Source organism: Fukomys damarensis, unplaced genomic scaffold (assembly GCF_012274545.1).
Source record: "Fukomys damarensis isolate Sample0158 unplaced genomic scaffold, DMR_v1.0_HiC HiC_scaffold_39, whole genome shotgun sequence".
Taxonomy (NCBI): Eukaryota; Metazoa; Chordata; class Mammalia; order Rodentia; family Bathyergidae; genus Fukomys; species Fukomys damarensis.
The window spans coordinates 66,426,231-66,444,680 of NW_022900951.1; the positions used below are offsets into that span (position 1 = coordinate 66,426,231).

Here is an 18,450-nt window from a genome sequence, read left to right on the forward strand (position 1 = left end):
AAAAAAAAAAAAAAAAAAGTAAAACTGTTCTTAGACATTAATAATTCCAAGGATGCTCACAGCAGTTCTTTTTTTTTTCTTCATTAAGTTTATTGGTACATTTGAGGTATACAGTATGATAACATGCATTATTGGGAAATTGTACCTTTACATAGTATATCTTGGTTCTTATTTTTTCCCATTCCCCTGTCCTCCCTTCATCCCCTCCACCCCTTCCTACTTGCAAAGACTTTGTTTCCATTTTTCACTTTTCTCATATTTATTCCTTTGCCTAACAGCTTCCACTTCCACTTAGGACTTTTTTCCCTACTTCACATTATCTGTTGTACATTTTGATTCTCATTTACACTTTCAGTTTCTCACACCAGAGAAACTATTAAATATTTACACGTGAGTCCTATTTTCACACCAGTTCTTATTTTCATTGTATGAAATTGCCTTATCTATGGGAATAGACGAGCTCAACAAAAATTTTATTTAATTTAAAGAATGGTGGGCAAAGTGAGATTTTGTAGATTAAAATATGATATGCTAAAACATGATAGTCACTATAATCAGCATATCAGTTTGTAATTAGCCTTTTTTTTAGGAGATGAGAGAAGAGTTTCCCGAAGGTATGAAGATTGTCAAGCATCAGGTGAGAGATCATTGTTATGTGAGATATAAGTTAAATATCTGGCTTTTTCCACTTACTTTGAAAAGAATAATTAATTTGTATCTTTAGACACGTGTTGGAGTATTATTTGCCTGGTTGGACCTAATCTAATTACATAGGAGTTTGCCCCTTTGGGGAATTAGTTTATATTTGAACATATTATATATGAATCTGTCAATATATAGTTCATTTTAGATTTCTCTCAAGGTACAAATATCTAGCAGTTTACAATACTATGGAAACAATTATAAAATACAAAAATATTTGGACAGAAAAATAAAAATTACCTGTGATATCTGCCATTTGTTAATATCTTCCTTGGTGTGGAGATTCTTTTATATTTGCATGGCAACCAGCTGATTATAAATATATTTATACAAATATTTAAAATCCATGAGTCTACTTTCTTTTTCTTTTCTTTTTTTTTTTCATTTTTTTTGTACTGTGGATTGGGCTCTACTTTATTCTTTAGTTTTAACATAATTTATATAATGTTATTCCATAGGTATCTCTTTGTTTCTTACACAAGGAGACTTTTTTTCTTACGACAGTGTCTAGTTATTGTTTTTTCCTTGGGAAATATTTAACTCTAAATTTAATGTAGACTTCACAGAAATTTATGAGAGCAATTTATCACAGCATGTAAGCTAACTTGACAGTTTTGTAGACATGCATTTTAAAACTAAATTGCATGATACCATGATAGATTTGTATTTTATTAAGGACATTATTCTATATGCAGTAATCATAATGAAATTGCAACAAATTGCCTGCCATATAAATTTTAATCCCTAAAATCAATCTTGATACTTAATATTTAATATTCCTCACATCAGGTATACTATTCTAAAGCACACATATTTTTATACATTATCATATACTTACCATGACTATATTAATTCACTACTATATGTATATTTCTTGCTAAATCCCTTTGATTTCATCAGCTTCCATTGGTGAGAAATTGGTCTGATGCCAAGATTTGGTACAGGGTTATAAAATTCAGTTTTTTATGTTATATTCATCTTATTAGTTTATTTTTGTGATGATCAAATTGATGTATTTATTTCATGTGATATACTTTTCAAAGTGTTTCCATATATATGTGTATGAAGTGGGGGAAAATAAGTAGATTAAATATACTTTCTGAAATTTACTATCACAATACAAACTTGGCACCGTGTCATCAGCATTAATTTGTAAATGTCAAGAGCAAAAAAGTATAAATATGTGCTGTTTAATTGTGTACCAATTTTTCCAAGGAAACCCTTTGGACTCGACATTAGAAAACAGAAGTAGTACAGCAGCACAATATCTTCAAATTTGTGATAGCATTAATACAAATAAAATCCTTAAACAAAAAGCCAAGAAGAGGAGAAAGGGAGAAACAAGACAGTGGCAAACAGGTAAAATACTTTGCTTTATGAATATTATAATAATTTCAGAGGTGCAATTATTTTTATACCCCCCAAAAAAATAAGTTGCAAAAAGGCATACCTTCTACGTACCTATTTATGTAGGATATAGATTTTTTTTATATAATGAGACTGGTACCTAATAAAAATTTACTTGTTTTTCCCTTATTGAAAGATATTTTTAAATAGAATTTTAAAGTTGCTTTTAACAATAAAGGTTGTGCTCACTCTGGCTTTCAAAGAACATATGAAGGTAGCATTATGACAGGTGAGTGGTATTTAGTAGAGTGCCACTTATTACTTATTACTGAGTTACGTTCCCATACATTTGTTTTAATGTGCATTTTTTTATCTTACAGGATTTTATTTAGTATAGTATCCACATAGTAAATGTCATTTAGTTTTGGCACCTTTGTTATAAAATCCTTTAAAAAAGTCTGACCAAATGTCACCATTTCCTTTTTTTTTATCTAGCTGTTATAATAGGTCCTGATGGGCAACCCCTGACAGTATACCCTTGCCATATTTGCACAAAAAAGTTTAAATCCAGGGGATTCTTAAAAAGGCACATGAAGAATCATCCTGATCATTTGATGAGAAAAAAATATCAGTGTACAGATTGTGACTTTACAACTAACAAGAAAGTGAGTTTTCATAACCACTTAGAAAGCCATAAGCTTATAAACAAAGTTGACAAATCTCATGAATTTACAGAATACACAAGAAGATACAGAGAGGCTAGTCCACTGAGTTCAAATAAACTTATCTTAAGAGATAAGGAGCCGAAGATGCACAAATGCAAATATTGTGACTATGAAACTGCAGAACAAGGACTGTTGAACAGACATTTACTGGCTGTTCACAGTAAGAATTTTCCTCATGTTTGTGTTGAGTGTGGGAAGGGTTTTCGACATCCCTCTGAACTCAAGAAACATATGAGAACCCATACTGGTGAGAAGCCATATCAATGTCAGTATTGTGTCTTCAGGTGTGCAGATCAGTCTAATCTGAAAACTCACATTAAGTCTAAGCATGGCAGTAATTTGCCATATAAATGTGAGCATTGTCCCCAAGCATTTGGTGATGAAAGGGAGCTTCAGCGCCATCTGGATTTGTTTCAAGGACATAAGACACACCAGTGTCCACATTGTGATCATAAGAGCACCAATTCAAGTGACCTTAAGCGGCACATCATATCTGTCCATACTAAGGATTTCCCTCACAAATGTGAGGTCTGTGATAAAGGTTTCCACCGTCCATCTGAGCTCAAAAAGCATAGTGACATTCATAAGGGTAGGAAGATTCATCAGTGCAGGCATTGTGACTTTAAAACATCAGATCCATTTATTCTTAGTGGTCATATCCTTTCAGTTCATACTAAGGATCAATCATTGAAGTGTAAAAGGTGCAAGAGAGGGTTCAGACAACAAAATGAGCTCAAAAAGCATATGAAGACTCATACTGGAAGGAAGATTTACCAATGTGAGTATTGTGAATACAGCACTACAGATGCATCTGGCTTTAAACGACATGTAATCTCAATACATACAAAAGACTATCCACATAGGTGTGAATTCTGCAAGAAAGGATTCCGTAGACCATCAGAAAAAAATCAGCATATTATGAGGCACCACAAGGAGGCTCTTATGTAAGATATATATTTTAAAAAGCTATTTAGAATATAAGATATGGCACCTGGGAGGAAGACCTCACCATTTCTTCTGGTTTCAAAACTTAGTATTAAACCATAACTTTACATTCTTTGTATTAAAGATCTTAAAATATTTGAATTGATGGGGAAATCTCAGCCCCTTGAAAGTTACTTAAAGAATTTAAAAGCACCATAGAATGGTTGCAGACTTAATTGTCTATTTAATACTATTTTATGCATAATTAAAATACAGAGGAAAGGTAAATACAAATACCTTAATTGGTTGATCATAATTGAGACAAATGTTTCTGAAAAGAGGATTTTAGCAATGCTTTGCTATAACAAGTAAAGCCTCACTTTTATGCAATTTTAGAAACAGGGTGGGGAAATAAAATTCATTAGTCACTTAGTCATTGAGCCTTTTATATTGTAACTGGACATTGAATTCCAGAAATGGCAAACGTTTTATGTATTTGTTAAAAGAAATTTCACTGACAAACAGGTTAGTGTAATTCAGTACTATTAAAAAAAAGAATTTCAGAGCTGCTAATATTTTATCACAGGTAAGATGTTTAAAGTATAGAATTCTGGGCTGAAATTTGTGATTGAAGTCCTAGGACTAAAGCTCCCTTTTTTCTGATGTTCAAGTCGGTTGTTGTTCAGTATTACATATATGACAAGAGTATATTTGAGTCAAATGTGGCTTTCTGAAGTGGATGCAACTGTAGTGTTGCAAATAAAATCAGCACTATATTTCTTAAGATTTCAAGATTAAATTGAGAGAACACAGTTTTCTTAAATATAATGTTTGGAGAGTTTTTTAGGACAGTCTTAGCAAGTGTGATTGTTCTAGTCTTATTTGCTCTAATGTTTAAAGGTGCAATTTTATGCCATTATTGAAATTTTTGATTTTTAAAAATCTATATACCATGTTATTAACATGCATTTTCACTATTAGGCAGTATTTATGCAGTATTTAACAGAACAATATGCTGCCAATAGAGTTTGGAGATGGATATTCAGTTTACAGTGTATAAATTTAAAATATGCATCCTTTTAACAACGCTTTGTGTTAGCATGCTGCAAATCAAAATGGCGCTTAATATTAAAAGCTGGTTTAGGGAAACTTAATGAAAATCTTGTTCATAAATATAATGCACATGATGTGTACTTTTAAGTTTTAGTTGCTTCATGTTTATATTCAGCTGTTCAACGTAATTTTACTTCATGCTATATTGTGGCTTTGTGTTTCAAATAATGTTCACCTTTCTGTTTTTGCACCAGATAAGAATCTGTTCCTTGAGAGTAAATTTTTTTATCTTTCCTAACTTCTGAATATTAAATTTGGAAAATCTAATAAAATTGTGTGTTATGTGGCTGTAAATGATGTACACGCTGTAAAATAAGATTGTCACTGTTATGTGGGATTATAATTTCTCAATGTTACTCATTGAAATGAGCATACAATAAAAAGCATTTATTGCACTTCAAGGTATTACGAGTTTGTTTAAAGATATGTTGTAATGTTCATTGCTTATTAAAATACTTTTCACTTAAAACTTCTCAGCTAATTTGCTTCCTTTTTGACATCTGGTTGAATTTTGTGCAAAAACATGGGCTAGGAATTTAAATAATTGTGATGAGTATGACATGCTTATTCCTCAAGGATGTATACAGTTTGCTAAAACCATGATGAAATGCTAGAAATAAAATGTCCATTTTGAGACCTGACACTAGTATTGTAGAGAAAAGTAAAGATTCTTAACCTGTTTATATGACATAGTTCTGGGAAATGAATAAATCTAATTATTTATATACATACAAAAGAAGTATTGATTTAGGTATTTAGGAAATATTTCTGAAAATGAGCATTAAACTAAGTAGCTGTGTTCTAACTAATCAGCATTTAATAAAATTCATATACTAGATATATTTAATTACTAGTTAGGGCCAGGGATTTAACTTAGTGGAGTCATGCCTGCCTCGTAAGCGCAAGGTCCTGAGTTCGATCCCTGCTACCAAAACAAACAAACAGAAAACGGAATTACTAGTTAAAATCTGTCAATTGGATTATTATTCTTTTAAAAGAATCATTAACAGAACAAGATTTAGATTTACATGTTAAGACTAGTGCTTCTTAATTGGAGTTTACCTGGGAATGTTCATAATGTGTGAATTCTAATTCACTTGTGGGACCTATAATTTTGCATTTCTAGCCAGCTTCTCTATGTGTTCCTATCATATGAGTTATGTTAGAGCAAAGCATCCAATGCAATTCTGCCACACTTTAGTGTTTCTTCTTAAACTTATAACTGTGGGTGAGTGGATAGAGATAATTTTCCTGAGGACATGTCATTTGAGCTGAGACATAAGTGGCAAGAAGGAACTACTTAAATAAAGATCTTGTGGAAGAGCAAGGCAGAGAAATCTATAAATACAAATAACTGAGAAGGAATAAGCTTTGGCTGGATAACTGTAAATGAAAGGGCCTGAAAATTGTTAGGACCTGTGAGAAGTTTAAAGTTCAAAGCTATTTGGGAGTTTTGAGAAAGGAGTAATGTGTTACTATTGATGACTCTGGAGGCTACATGAGGAATGCATCATAGAATTTCTGAAGGATGCAGAGTCCTGTTAAGTCATTCCTGTTATTTATGGTTACAGTGAAGTTGGATAAAAATGGACAGATTTTCTTATAAATTACGCCTAGATAACTTCAGCTCAGGTAAAGCATAAATTCAGCCCAAAGTTATAAATGAAATATTGCCTTAAAAATATAATTTTACTGGCCCAAACCTTCCCTATGTGCATAAAAGCTTCCATCCAAAAATGTGGAATTGCAGTTAAATGTACCTTCACAAGAAAGAATAAATTGAATGGAGAATCATTTTTCCAGAACAGTTTCAGGCCAATATGTGCAGATGGTTTGGTCCATTTTTCACTTCTAAGTGGCGTAAGGCATGATGGAAAGAAAAATACGAATATTGTTATGGGCAGTAGGTTCAAGGTTCTATCTAGCACTATACTGTACATTAAAAATGGTTCATGTGCACCTTCAAATGCTGTTATGTCTTTTTCTTTAAACTTCACCCAAATAACTCCAAAGAGAATCCTCCATTTTAAAATCTGAACCAGTTGATAATACTGATATCCCATTTAACCGCTAATGTAAGTCCTAGTTCCAAAATGCAGTTATCCTAGATCAGTGGTGGCGAACCTATGGCATGAATACCACAGTGGGCTGTTTCTTTCATTGAAAGTTCTAAAAGGTTTGCCATCACTGCTAGATTCTAACGCGAAAAAATTACAGCATGACTGCCATCAGACCTCTTTACTAAACTATGAAAAAGTCTACACATATGAACTAGTAGTATTCAACACTGTGTTAGTAAGAAGCCTGTAAAAGCAAAGAAAAAATCACAAAGGCTGCCCCTTAACATAAAGGATTTTAGGAACATGTACTTCAGTAACAAAACTATTATTTTAGCGTGATAGGATGACAATACAAAGTTCAAGACCATAGAATTAGCATCTCATTGTCTATAAGAGATGAATCTAAGACTACCAAAACTATCATAAAATTGATATTGGTTATAATGTAATCATGTCAAATGACAATCCCACTATTCCTTTGCAGACTAAAGAAAGTATATCTTGTTCTGGAATGAATATTTTTAAAGAGTTTATTAACAAAGATATGTTCACTATGTTCTGTATGTGAATGTTTTATATTTACTATTCTAGGGTGAATATGAAATACTTTGTATTTTTTAATTTCACAAAAAGTACTGTGGAAAAACAGTAAGTTTAGTAATTTCATGTGATTTGGAATATGTACCATTTGAGGAAATACTTTCACAACATTTACTTTCAAAAGAAAGACCTTTGTAGACTACAGTAATGGAAGAAATATGATCATGGGTTTTTGTTAAAATGACTTAAATTGGATATATATATATATATATATTGTACTGGATGTATGCGTGTGTGTGTGTGTGTGTGTGTGTGTGTGTGTTTTGTACTGGGGATTGAACTGAAGACCTTGTGTTTTCAAGGCAGGCACAGTGGTGTCACTGAGCTAAATCCCCAGCCCTACAGATATAATTTTTTAAAGATTTATTTTGTTTCTTTTGTACTGTCTATATTTAGAAAAAGTAACAGCATCGTTACAGAGATGGGAAGAATGCATTGTAGAATCTTAGGTCTGAAACGTGAGTGAGTTATGGAACATAGAAAACTAGACTTTAAACCAAAGAAATTCTAATTTGAGGCAGAAACCGGAATCAAATCAAGGTCAAACTACATTAAAGTGCCATCTGTGGTAGTTTACATCAGGAAGTCCTTATAGTGTTTGGTTGTTTTTAATTAGAGTTGTGCTTGTTAGTTCCAATTATTTATATGATAGAGAGCTAAGCTAAAAATCCGTATGTACATTTCTTGCTTCCACTTCCACAAAAACAGTGCAAATATTTAACATATTTAGACAAATAAACAAATTACTTTGCATGCCATTATAGTCTCCATTTTATTTGACAAGTCTAAAGTGAAAACACTAAAATAGAAATTAGGTAAACTCCTCACCTGATATCTTTGCAGTTTTTATACATAAGTGGCCTTAAACTGGAGAGAGGAAAAGATACCACTACTTTTTCTATTGATCTCAATCACAAATCAGAAGCAAAATATATAGTTTTGTTTTTTGGTACCGGGGCTCGAACTTGGGACCATGCACTTGTGAAGCAGGCAGTGGAACCACTGAGCTAAATCCCCAGCCCTCAAAATATATATTTTAAAAATATAGTTATCTGTACTTTAAATTTTATATGCATTTTTAAAAATGTTAGGTATGACAAGGACCTTTTCATAAGCCTCTACCTATGCATATATCAAGTAGGTCAGGAAAGTGCTGACTTCTCAACTGCCACATCTGGGGAATTTTTAAAAATTCTTGCAAATGTATTTTTAAAAATACTTCCTTACACATTTTATGATAGAGTCCATTTGGTAAATTTCTGAATACATTAAATACTATAAAATATCTTCCAAGTAGGATATGTGTTGTTGCTATATTTATTCTGTAGGTCTTTATATAGTATTTCATTGTTATGTATATATAGCACTATGAAAGTCTATTTTTGCCCACTACTACAATATAGTGTTATACGCTTTAAGGATGTGAGTTGCTAATTTGTGGGCAAATATGCTGCAAAAGGACAGATTTGCCAAGGCACTGAGATATACTTAGGACCAAGTAGTATAATGCACAATTTAGTGGATTTAGTTATTTAAAAAGATGTCCTACTTCCCTGTTAAATGAAATTAACCATCACCTTTGATATAGTTATATTTTCAATAGCTGTAGATAACATGCAATAAAACCTTTTTTGTCACAGGATTAATATGAGAAAAGCAAATTCAGACTCTATCACACACTAACCTATTTTTTAAATTTTTTCAATTTTGGCCTGTTTTTGTTAAAAGCATTATTAAATCTTGTTGCAGAATCGCACATCTAATATCAGAGAAAATCTCTCACTGAATAACATAAAGTCTCTACTCCTACAACTTAGTAGGCAATCTAGAAAGCACCCTGTCTGAAAATTCGTGGGCTATGTTCTACATTGTCTGCAATCAAAGTTTAAGCAAGCAGTTTTCTCTTTTACTTTGGATTTATAGTGAATACATAAATGTTACAGAAAATTCTAATCTCATAAATAGCTGGAAAACTTATCTGCAGAATTAAGTCATTCCATTTGATTCATTCAGTAGTAATATGGTTCAAAAATTTGACTGGCTTTTATCAACAGAAAAAGAATAAAATACAAAATGCAGACAGAAAGCCTTCTTAGAGTTGTAATAGTTTAAAGTGGATTCATTCATGGCTGGAAAAGAAAACAAAAGGTTATTTTACAATTGGTTCATAAAGATTTTTAATGTATGTACACAGTTATGGAAAAATATTTGGATTGATGTGTATAAAAACAAAGCGAATGCACTGCACTTTTGTGGGACTTGTATGATAGTGAAATAGTGATCTCTGACTTTAGTCAAGGTATATATTTAAATGACCATTAGGAAGTAGGGAGGATTAAATAAATTTCATCCTTCATGTCATATTTAGAGGTTAAATATATGGCCAAAGATCTCTAATAATAAGTACAGTTCTATCATTTGTGGACTTAGTTAAATATATTATAAACTTGCTACCAGTGTCTATCGCACTTACAGATATCAACTTTAGTGTTTATTGCTACATGTTTTAATGGATGGAAAAGAAATTACTACTACTCTCGACCCTTTATTTGGCAGGTTCTCACATTGCTACCACTTGTAAGACACATGTGGTTAGTAGCAGCAATTACTTCTAAGTCTTGGATTTTAGTGTGAAATTAATTCTTAGTGATAAATTTTAAATCCTATATTGACCTGTCTTTTGCTACTACAGGGTTTACAGGTACTCATTTTAGCAGTTGACGATTTACACGTAACTCTCAACTAATTAGTGACCTAAGAAAAACAAACTTAAATATCAAATTATATGATTTTTTTTTGTCTTAAGCTTACTAGTAGTAATTGCTTGCTTCAACTGATGACAGAAAAGCATATTTACAAAGTTGGTATTTCATTTGAGTTATGGAAGGGCTTCAAAGCTTAAAATGTCTTATTTTGTTTACTCAAATATTTGAGATTGTTCAACCAAAATATACACTTATTCATATATATATTTGTATATATTTTGTTTGTTTGTTTACTTTTGTTTTGTTTTTGGTACCGGGGATCAGATTCAGGACCTTCATGTTGTGAAGCAGGCGACCAAAGCACTAAGCTAAATCCCCAGTCCCAAAATATATATTTTAAATGAGTTATTTAGCAAATGCTTAATTTTATTAACAAGCCATCTGAAATTTTGAGATTTCTTCAAAAGGTTCTGCAAAATTTTGATTGACATTTGTATATTTAGCAATTACTTGTCATAGTACACATATTGATATAGAATAAATGTAGCAAAAGTACATATTATAAGCACTTAGCTAAATAAATTTTCAGATTTTGAACGTGCACATGCAACCATCACCTAGCTCAAGAAACAGAATATTATTAGTAACCAAACTGCCCTTATATGTTGCAAACTGTGCTCACCTTCCAACAATAACCACTCAGTAAGTGGTTACTGGTGGTTATTTGATGGTCATAGATTGGTTTTGCCTGCTTTTTGTGCCTCAGCAGTTTGATAGGTAGGCATTTTAACAAAATGCACATTATTTTTAGTGTTTTGAGTTGGATTGTATATGGTTTAAGAGCTGGAATTCCCAAGCATTTTTTGTCCATTGCATCTGAGAGATCATACACATTCCTATGATGTCAGTGGATTACTATTAGAATTTTTTAGAAAGGTGTAGGAACATATACTTAAGAAAAAAACCAAGAGCACTTTGTTGTATTCACAAGGTTTCTCAACCTCAGCACTATTAAAATCTTAGGCAGGATAATTCTTTGTTGTGAGGGATTATCTTCCACATTATAGAAATATTAGCAGCATCCTTGACCTTTACCCTCTAAATGCTAATATACCCGCTTTCTAGTTATAAGTACCTAAAATTTCTTTAAACATTTGGAAATGTGTCCCAGGGGTCAAAATTACCTGTGGAGAGAACTACTTTGCTAGAAAATACACATTTTCTCTGTGATGATCACACCTTAGTAAATTAATCCATAAAAGTTTTAGGAAAGTAGCTGTCAGCCATTTATAAAGTTTTAATCAGCCCCTTTACAAAAATGGATTAAAGTACTTAGAAGTTGAAGTCTGTACTATCTATTAATCTTCAAGGATGTTTTAAAAGGTAGATAGTAGAGTACACAACAATAAAATGACTGTTTGGCAGCCTCACTATAAACTCTTGAGATTTGAAACTGGAGGACCTCACAATCCAGTGAGAAAATAGACATAGCTCCTCTCTTCTTTCAAAAGTCTAAAATTATAGTCTACAGAAATAGGTATATAGTCAAGATTGCAAAACAAATTTCATTAAAACATGCCTCTCGCATCCTCCCTTCATAACTGTCTGACATTTGATATTTTACTTAAGATTTAAAGGCTAAAATATAGTCATAATAGGACTATAAATATCCACATGAACTTACACAAGTCCATTTGTCTTCTGTTTTCTCAATCACAATTGTCTGTGTGTCACTACCTGGTGGTATATATTCATAGTCATCATACAGGAGGCCTAGGATTGGATACTGTGTCCTGTACCTGTACATAAGAAAAGTGTTTACATATGGCATGAGAAAAGAGTCTTGTTATTAAACTAATTTGCCTCTGAATGACTTTAAACTTTGTTCCAGTGGACGAGTACATGTTACCATTATTCTTTTAAAGTAGTAATAATGAAGAAGAGGACCCTCTTCCTCTGGCTATGATGCATCACTGCCAGCACAGGACACTGATGTCACAGAAGGGAATGTAAATGATATGAGCCCCACACACACCTGGCTCTCTGCCTGGAGAGATTTTCTTGATTACAGGGTAGAGAAAAGGAAATCAAACAATTCAGCAAACTCACCAATTGAAGTAACAGAGTTTACAGATAAGGTATCCAAAATAGCCAGAACTTGTAGGGCAGAGTATGAGAGAAAAGAAAACAAGTTGGAGAGAAGACCTATGCAGGCTCTCCTGTAGGTGATCAAGATTTGTATGTGAAGAAGCTATCAAAGTTTAAGAAAAGATTGGAAAGGAGTAGCCTGGCAATACCTTGGGCTCACATAGGGATGGTAAATTTTTGTGTTCCACTAACCAGACTGAAAATACCTAAGTAGGGGGCAGCTCATAGACAACATATAACTACTGCTTTTGTAGTGGGATGAAATTAGCATTACACTGGAAGCTATTGTAACAGTTTATAAAGTGAGATTTTAATGTATTAAGTTGTTTGAAATTTACTTTTATTACTTTTTAAATTTAGGGTGTATACAGAAGTTACTTAACTTTATCCCAGAATAAAACTCCCAAATATTTTAAATAATAGCAAAAACTGCAGAATTCAACAATCTAAAATCTTAATATGTGACATTCTATTAATAGATAGTAATCATACAATGAAACAGGAAAATATACCTAATAATTAAGATAATATAAATTAGAAACAGACTAGTGCCAGGGATTTAGCTCAGTGGTTCTATTGCCTGCCTTGCAAGCCAAGACCCAAGTTCGATCCCTGGTTCAAAAAAAAAGAAAAGAAACTGACCAAGAAATAACACTGATAAAAAGTGGAAAAGTTGCATCTGTTAGAGATATACAAATATACAGTGTATATTTAAGAAGTTAGAGGAAAATAATACCGTAATGAAAAGGGAAATGGAAATATAAAAACACCACACTAAAGTTCTAATGAAAAATAATATTGAGTGGGATTAATAACAGACGGCACTATAGAAGATAGACTGGTAAATTTGAAAACAAGAGAAATCTGAAACAAAACAAGGAAAAAGACTGAAAAATAGTACAAAGCATGAGTTATCTATGGGGAATCATTAGATTACACACAGTATATGTGTGTACATATATGTGTATATTGCAGAATGGCAGAAAACAGAGTGAATGAAGAAATAATCAAATTATTTCCAAATTTCATTAAAAATTGAAGCACACAGATCCAAGAAGTTCAGTGAACCTCAAGGAAAATAAATATGAAGAAAACCACAGCAGGGTATGTCATTTTCAAACTGCTAAATGGCAGTGGTAGAGAATCCTAAAAATATTCAGAGATAAAATAGTACTCAAAGAGGAAAAATATCATAGGATTAACAGCATAGTTCTCATCAGACATAGTGAAAATCAGACAATAAAATGGCCAAAATATTAAGTGGGGAATTCTATAAATATACAATTCTCAAGTTTTAAATTTTACACTGTTCTGAGTAGGATAATGAAATCTTCTGCTATCCTACTCCTCTCAGGATGTGAATCATCCCTTCTATCCATGTTATATATGAATGCTGCCCACCTGATAGTAATTTAGTAGCTTCTCAGTTATCAGGTCAATTGTCATGGTAGCACAAATTGTGTTCACGAAACTATTTACTTTATAATGGCCCTAAATTACAAAAGTAGCAATTTTGCAATTCATATATGCCAAATAGAAGATATGTTTCCTTTAAGGGAAAAGGTGAAAACTTTGGAATTAAGGCGATAAACACAAAATAATATGCTGATGTTGTTAAGATCTAGGGAAAGAATAATTAGGAGAAAACTACAGTAAATACTTTTTTTTTTGTACCGGGAATCAAACTCGGGTCCTTGCGCTTTCGAGGCAGGCCACCGAACCGCTGAGCTAAATCCCCGGCCCAGTAAATACATATTTTAATACTATCGAAAGCTTCAGGCATCCACTTGGTACATAGCCACAGTATATATCTATGAGGAGTAATGAGACTGAATTGGCAACTTAAAAAAAATTCCCACAAGGAAAAGCCTAGGCTCTAATAACTCCAACTAGTACACTATCAATCACTTAAAGAATAATTAATACCAGTTCTTCCAAATAGAAAAATCACTTCCCATTTAATTATGCAAAGCTAACTTTATCCTGATTCCAAATTAGAAAATGAGGTGTGATCTAAACATATGTTCATTATTTCAATTTAAAAATATATTACAGCGAAAGATACATTGCCATTAATCTCCCGTGAAGTACTCCCGCTCGCTACCAAAACATTTATCCCATAATTCTTCATACTTTCTGAGGCGACTCTGGAAGTCATTATTTTTTAATGTCTTTTATTACACTGTCCAGGCTGCCTCAGTATCAGAATCAAATCAATATCTACAAAATAAAGTGGATAAGGAAACACTGTAATGGTTTTAGATGTCTGCCTTTCAGTTGGATGTCACTGAACAGCAGTATTCACTTTTTTTTTTAATCACACCTTGTAAAGACACTCTGGAAAGAGGAATTCTAGAACTGCTTCATAAAGTGGCTGGAATGTTGATATAAATGTGTTTGAAGCATGGAATAATATTTTAGAGAGATTAATTGCTATGTGTGTTTTACTATAATTTTTAAACATTGTACGTTTTATCATATATAATATATCACAAGAAAACTATATATGTATCATCTATGAATATGTAAAGAAAATTCTCGACAAAATTCTGGAAATCAAATCCAGTTACAAAAAGATTATTATAAAATACAAACAAGTGGGTATTATTCAAAGGATGCAAGATTGTCACATCAGAATGTCTTTTAATGACATGCATCTTATGAATAGAGGACAAATATTTTGATCATTTAAACAAGTACATAAAAGATATGAAAACTGGGCCAGGGACTTAGCTCAGTGGTTCAGTGGTCTGCCTTGCAAGCACAAGGACCCGAGTTCAACCCCCGGTACCAAAAAATAAAGAAAGAAAGAAAGAAAAAACAAAAGATATGAAAACTTTCAATACACTTTTATGACTTAGAATAGTTCCATAAACTTAAGATTTTTTTAAAAAACACGTTCAACTTGAGAAAATCCCACATCATACTGATAAAAGCTAACAAATATAAAGGCTAGAGTGAATGTTTTTCCCTCAGTCCAAGAAAACAAAAGTATATAAACTTTTGCCACTTCTGTTTGCTACTGGAGGTTCTAAGGAAATTAGGCAATAAAATTCTAGAATTCAGATAGTAAATGAAGTCAAACTATCTCTATTTCCAAATGATACAATCATGTATAAAAACCTTAAGTCTGATAACTATTATAAGTAAAAAGTTTAGCAAAATTGCAGAAAAATATGAACATATAATATCAGTTGCAATTCTATAATTTGTAATGAACATTCTAAAAGTGAAAATAAGTAGACAACTCCATTTATAAAGACATAAAAACAGAAAATTAAAAAGATTTTTCATAGCAAAGAAGCAATAGAGTGAAGAGACAATCTACAGAATGGAAAAAAAACTTTGCCAGCTACTCCTCCGACAGATGTAATAGCTATAATGTATAATATAAAAATATTAGACACCTTAAAAAAAGATCCAATAAAAGAATGGGCAACTTAAATGAATACACATTTCTCACAATGAGTACAATGGCCAATTAATACATGAAAAAAAATCTCAACACTTCTGGCTATTAAAAATGCAAATTGTCCAGTCTCCAACTGATGGGCAATTGGGCTGTCTCCAAGTTTTAGCTATTACAAACTGTGCTGCTATAAACATGGGTGAGCATATATCAGTGTGGTATGATTCTTTTAATTCTTTAAGAAAGTCACCCAGTAGAGGGATAGCTGGGTACTACTCAGCCATAAAGCATGAAAAACTAGGGTAATTCATAAGAAAATGAATTCATATTGAGGTCATACTCAAGTGAAATAAATAAGACACGTGTAAATACCAAATCATTTCTCTGGTGTGAAAAAATCAAACTGTAAATAAGATCAAATTGTATAACTGAAAAAGTGAAATAGGAAGAATAGGGCTAAAGGTGTAGGGGAAGTGGGAAGGGTAGGGAAAAGGAAATAAGGGAAAATAAAAACTATGAGAAAAGGAAAAAATGGAAACAAAGTCTTTGTAAACAGGGGAGGGGAAAGGGGGTGAAGGGAGGGCAAGGGTATGGGGAAAAATGAGAACCAAGATCTGTCATGTAAAGGTACAAGATCCCAATGATGAATGTAACTGTACTGTATACTTAAAAAGTACCAATAAACTCAATGAAAAAATGCAAATTAAAACAACACTGAAATTCCATCTTACTCCAGAAAGTATGGCTATCATCAATAAATTAAATTATAACAAATTCTGGCGAGGCTGCAGAAAAGTGAAATCCTACATTTCTGGTGGGAATGTACACTGGTCTAAGCATTATGAAAATTATTGTGGAGATTCCTCAAAAAAACTAAAAAAATTCCATTCAACTCATCTATCCCTCTTCTAAGCATCTTCTGGAAATAATCAAGGACATTGTATTACAGTGATACATACTTGCCCATGTTATAGCAACAAAAATCATAATAGTTAAGTCTTGGAAGTGGCCTGTATATCCATCAACAGGTAAAGAAAATGGGTTATTTGACACAAAAGAGTAGTACTTAGTCATAAAGACAAATTCAAGTCATTTTTAGTTAAATGGATGTACCTTGAGACCATAATGTTAAGTGAAATAAATCAGGCAATAAACTTAAATGCCACATGTTTTCTGTTATATGAGAAACTCAAAATATAAATAACTTAAAGAACAAAATAAAACATAATATGAAAGAGGAATATGGATCTTTTGTAAATGGAAAGGGATCTAGAGATGGAGGGGGAGGGAGGAAAAGGGAAGGAAAGTAAAAAGAATATGTGTTATCAATTCTCTGTGATGAATGTAATCATACACTAATAAAAGTTAAAAATTATAAGCAAGGGCCAGGGATTTAGCTCAGTGGTTCCACTGCCTGCTTCGCAAGTGCAAGGACCTGAGTTTGATACCCAGTACCATAATAATAATAATAATAATAATAATAATAATAATAAGCAATACAATACTTAGGGATAAGTTTAGCAAAAGATCTTTAAGACTTTTTTTATAGTTTATATCTAAAATGTCCCCCAAAGCTTCACGTGCTGCAGAGTGAGGCTTTTAGGAGTGCCTGGACCATGAGTGTGTGATATTGGATTAAGGGTATGATAATTGGATTAGCCCACTGATTGTTTTTTCAATGTTCTGGGTGTGGATAATGGAAAACCCTAACCTGGATGTGGTGGCACCATCCAATAGGCTTGTCATTTGGATGGGATAAATGGGAAAGGAAGGCTTGTTGCTGCTATTTTCTGCTTTCCCTGACATGGTCTGTTTCTCCTCTGCATGCAAGATTCTGGGCTGAAACCTCTATAAACTGTGAGCTAAAATAAACCTTTCCTTCTTTAACTTGTAGGTGTCAGGTATTTGTCCCAGAAATGAGAAAATAACTAAGGCACTTATACAGTGAAAACTAAAAATAGCCTTGAGACAATAAAGCTTAGGGTGTTGTACACTTCTTGCTTAGCATGTGTGAGGTCCTGAGTTTCATCCCTAGCACTGCAAAAGAAAGAAAAGCAAAAAGCAAACAAAGAAATAAAAAATTAAAGAGGCTGGAAGTAGAAAGGTGTCCTATCCTCTTGGATTAGAAGACTTAGTATTAATATAATATTACCCAGATTTGTGTGCATATTCAATGAAATTCCTATAAAAATCAAACTATAATGGCACACTACTCACCACTTAGGATGGTTAAATCCAAGAGATGGACAATAATAAATGTTAGCAAGGTTGGGGATAAATTGGAACCTTCATCTGCTGATAATGGGAATGTGCACTTGTAAGGCTGCTTTAAAAAACATATGGCAGTTCCTCAAATAGTTAAATGTTGAGTTGCCATGTCACCTAGGTACACAACTCCTAGGTGTATACTCAAAAGAAATGAATACATATTCTACTTAAACTTGTAAAAATGTATTCATAGTAACTTTATTGGTACAGCCAGAAATGAAAAACAATGCAAATATTCATTATCTGAATAAAAATGTTGTACCTTTATAAAATGGGATATTATTAACAACAAAAAGATTGAAGTACTGGCATATGTTAAAACATGGACACATCTTTACAATGCAAAATAAAATAATAATGATTCCATTTATATTAAATATTCAGAGTAGACATTTGCTGAAATTCTTTTTAAATTTTTATTACTACATGCTTGCAGTATACAATGATTA

General features: G+C 32.4%; 2 protein-coding genes across 7 annotated transcripts in view; one reads left to right on the forward strand and one right to left on the reverse strand.

Annotated features, from left to right (window-relative positions):
• Positions 1-5,262, forward strand: part of Znf711 (zinc finger protein 711) — a 27,910-nt gene extending 22,648 nt beyond the window's left edge. For 5 of the 6 annotated variants that reach the window (XM_010612868.3, XM_033760298.1, XM_010612866.3 and 2 more), the window contains 3 exons: positions 590-637; positions 1,918-2,061; positions 2,545-5,262. In XM_010612868.3, coding sequence (XP_010611170.1) covers positions 590-637; positions 1,918-2,061; positions 2,545-3,722 — 1,370 coding nt within the window. In that variant the 3' untranslated portion in view covers positions 3,723-5,262. The remainder of the gene's footprint in view (positions 1-589; positions 638-1,917; positions 2,062-2,544) is intronic. The other variant, XM_010612872.3, reaches the window with a different exon arrangement.
• A 4,321-nt stretch (positions 5,263-9,583) lies between these two features.
• The window catches only part of Pof1b (POF1B actin binding protein), a 98,202-nt gene continuing 89,335 nt past the window's right edge, over positions 9,584-18,450 (reverse strand). The window contains exons 16-17 of the mRNA XM_010612873.1: positions 11,861-11,975; positions 9,584-9,600 (exon numbers count right to left, since the gene is read on the reverse strand). Of these exons, the coding sequence (XP_010611175.1) occupies positions 9,595-9,600; positions 11,861-11,975 (121 nt within the window). The 3' untranslated portion in view covers positions 9,584-9,594. The remainder of the gene's footprint in view (positions 9,601-11,860; positions 11,976-18,450) is intronic.